The sequence below is a fragment of the Fundulus heteroclitus genome, chromosome 14 (assembly GCF_011125445.2).
Source record: "Fundulus heteroclitus isolate FHET01 chromosome 14, MU-UCD_Fhet_4.1, whole genome shotgun sequence".
In the NCBI taxonomy this organism is placed as follows: Eukaryota; Metazoa; Chordata; class Actinopteri; order Cyprinodontiformes; family Fundulidae; genus Fundulus; species Fundulus heteroclitus.
Window position 1 is genome coordinate 33,678,981 of NC_046374.1, and position 3,600 is coordinate 33,682,580.

General features: G+C 40.2%; 1 protein-coding gene across 1 annotated transcript; it reads right to left on the reverse strand.

Moving 5' to 3' along the window:
- Window positions 1-266: 266 nt before the first annotated feature.
- On the reverse strand, window positions 267-3,301 carry LOC105921060 (tripartite motif-containing protein 16). The gene has a single exon (XM_036146860.1). It carries the CDS (start codon window positions 2,736-2,738, stop codon window positions 1,068-1,070), a length of 1,671 nt encoding a protein of 556 aa, XP_036002753.1. The 5' UTR covers window positions 2,739-3,301; the 3' UTR covers window positions 267-1,067.
- Between the last annotated feature and the right edge of the window lie 299 nt (window positions 3,302-3,600).

Genomic DNA, 3,600 nt, shown 5'->3' on the forward strand with positions numbered 1-3,600 from the left:
GATTTTCTGCCCTCATTGAGACTACAAGGACAAAATGTATTTAAGGATGAAAAAGAGAGGATTTTGTGGGATATGTTCCTTTTAAACTGTTAATAATTAATTCCTCAGTTGTCTGTAATGTGGCACAAAGTTAAATGATTGTCCAACCTACATCTGATAATAGCACAATAAGCGAGAGGAATCAAATTACATTCAAACCAATTACAATTTTATCCAACCACAAAGTCTTATCAATCTAATAATGAAATACAGAATTGGAGGTGAAATAAGACAAGGTTTAATGGAGAAGCTTTAGCGTTTGAAACTGAAAAATAAAACATAATTTTGTTGGACTGTAGTCAAAAACCTGTCAAATAAAACAAAGATAAACATTAACTGAATCCAAAAGTCACACATCATCACGTTCATATCTTTACAATTCAATCTTAAAATCCTCCTAAATCATTAATCAAGTATTAACCAATCAGTTAATTGATTCCCACCTCCTGATTTCTAGTGTACAATGGTGGACTATTTTGTTAATGTACAAACATCTCATCAGTCTGATTTTAAATTTAAATACAGCATCTCTTATCAATATCAAATCTCAAAAAGTATTTGAAGGGTAATTCTTTCACTTAATCAGTGAGCTTTAAAAACCAGTCGGAAAAATAGTAATGTTTTTATTAAATAGAATGACAAAACCTTGTAGCTGTACCGGCCTATACTGGTCTAAAAGGTGAACTCAAAGTTCCCAACATGCACGGAAATATGCAGGGCATGGAAAATAAAAAAAAAGTTACATTGAGTTTAAAACTTCCAAACAAAAAATTAAGATTCACTTAAAAATGCATTACTTGTTTTTTACTGACATGCATGTAAATAAACCATTTCATGGTCTTCAACATTGCATTTGAACATGATTGCAGGAGCCTCGTCTGGGGAATAACTTTATGGTAGCTCTGTGTAATTCAGTGATTACAGCATTTCTGCACCGTCACCAGTAACTCTGCTAAGACTCAGCTACAAATACATCAAGACTCAAACTGTGGTCTTCATGGGACCATAAAGCCAGTTTGCGACATACTCTATTTAACTCTAATGAGCTCAGCAGTGGTTCCGTAATCAAAAAGCCAAAGACCAGCATGTAGAGGTTGAGTGAATGTGGTCTGGACTCTGTGGAGGAGAGTCATGGTTTTAGAGACGCTGTAGAAAGACAGAATACCTGCTCTGTGGTCCAGGTACACTCCTACTCTGGAGGAAACTGGACCTGAGACTGGAGTTTTAACTCTGTTGTAGGAAGAGGAGTAACTAGTCGTGCCACAGTGCAAAGCCCAGGATCTGCTGTTTAGTCCAAATCCACATTTTTCTGATGTCCCGGCTCTGGCAATATCTTGGTATGTGACGGCAACTTCAACTTCTCCCCCTCTCCACTCCACCTCCCAGTAACAGCGTCCAAACAGACTCTGCCTGCTCAGCACCTGACAGAAATACGTGAATCTGTCTTTATGATCAGGATAAGGCTGCTGTTGTTTCATTAATGTGGCTTTTTTGTTTCCTTCAGATAATAACAGGAATTTGTTTGCTGTGTTTGGATCCAGAGTGATTTCTGTTGAATATTTTAACAAGTCAGCTCTGCTCTTTGGTTCTGGTTCTGGCAGTAAAACATCCACTTGACTCACTGTCATCGATATGTTTGTTGCTATGTCCATCAAAATGTTCCCAAGAAATTTTTTTGCCTCTGATACAGCTGCTGTCACATCCTCAAAGTATCTCAGAGGATGGATCTTGATGCTGGGTGAGTGTGTAGACTCACTGAGTGCTGACAGTGAGGGGTAGTTGAGGAGAAACTGGTTGTGATCCTCTGTGTCTGAGAGCTGCTTCAGCTCAGCGTCTTTCCTCTTCAGCTCAGTGATCTCCTGCTCCAGCTTCTCCTGAAGCTCTTTGACTCGACTCACTTCAGTTTCCTGCTGGGATCTGATCTGCTGCTTCACACCAGAGCTTCTTTTCTTGATCAGACGGATCATCTCAGTGAAGATCTTCTCACTGTCCCCCACTGTTTTATCAGCAGAGACATTGATGGCCTCCACCTCCTGTTGAAGCAGCTTCACATCTTTCTCTTGGTCCTGGATTCTCTGCTGGATGTTTTCTCGTCTCACCTGGAGCTCCTTCTGCTTCTGAGTCCTTTCTGCTGCAGCTGGGACTGTTTCATGGCCTTTATGTTCATCCATAGTGCAGAGATAACAGATACACTGCTGATCAGTACGACAGAAGATCTTCATCACCTCATCATGACGAGAGCAGATGTTCTCCTGGAGGTTCTTAGAGGGATCCACCAGCTTGTGCTTCTTAAACTGAGCAACATCATAGTGAGGCTGGAGGTGATTCTCACAGTAAGACACCAAGCAGACCAGACAGGACTTGGCAGCTTTTATCTTCCTCCCAGTGCAGACATCACAGGCCACATCTTCAGGTCCAGCATAGTGATGATCAGCTGGAGCAGCTTGGAGGCCAGTCTTCTTCAGATCCTCCACCAACTCTGATAACATGATGTTTTTCTCCAGGACAGGCCTTGGTTTAAACTCTTTCCTGCACTGAGGGCAGCTGTGGCTTCTCCTCTGATCCTCTCCATCCCAGTAGTCTTTAATGCAGTTCAAACAGTAGCTGTGTCCACAGGGAATAGTCACCGGATTCTTCAGTAGGTCCAAACAGATCGAACAGGAAACTACAGAATCCATCGGAATTTGTGTCTGTGCCATTTTCTTCCTTAATAAGTTTGTCAAAGCATTAACAGCATCCACTGCAAATGACGCAGTCTTCAATCCTGGAACAGTCTTCAGTAGTTGAACTTTTCAGGTTCTGCTGTGCAGCTCGGTTAATCTCCCAGCCTAATTTTCAAGAAAGAGGAACCACTGCAGAGTGACTCATGATTATGTTGTCTAGGTTCAGGATTTATGAGCCCAATCACAGTTTGCTCTTTGAACGTTTACAGCATAAATGGACTACCTATAAACCTGCAAACACTTAAGGGGCATGTGATAAGATGAAGCAAACCCTTTTAAAATATCTCCTTTTTACACCATCTCCTAAAACACAAAAAAAATCAACAGAAATAATAAAATCGTTAATTAGATATTAAGCCAATAAACAATATGAGGTCAACTTGACCCAAAACTTTCAAGTTGAAGACAGGCACTGCAACTCTTTCAGGAACATTTGTCAAGCCTCAGAGCTTGTTCTAATTAACGTCATAAAAATTAGAATTTTCATAGATGTTTTCTGATAGTATGTACTTTTTGTAATACTAATAATCTCAGAAGGACTGATAGTTTTCGGACTTGTCAGCTTTAGTTTATAAGGGAAGAGCACCTAAAAATCTTAAAATTCTGCTTCTGAATACAATTACAGCACTGTGAGAGCAAATTTTGTGAGTTGCTCCAATTTATAGCTAGAGTCTGCGATTTTTCCAGAAGATTCTCCAAGTCCCCTTTTGAATAACTGCACATGCGCAAGACAGTCTTACTTTGTTCTTCTGCTCCTCAGGGGGGAAATAATTCTCCCAAATCCACTCTGGTCTTATTTCTTTCTATGAGGCCTTCCTCTTCTTCTCATAAACATAAA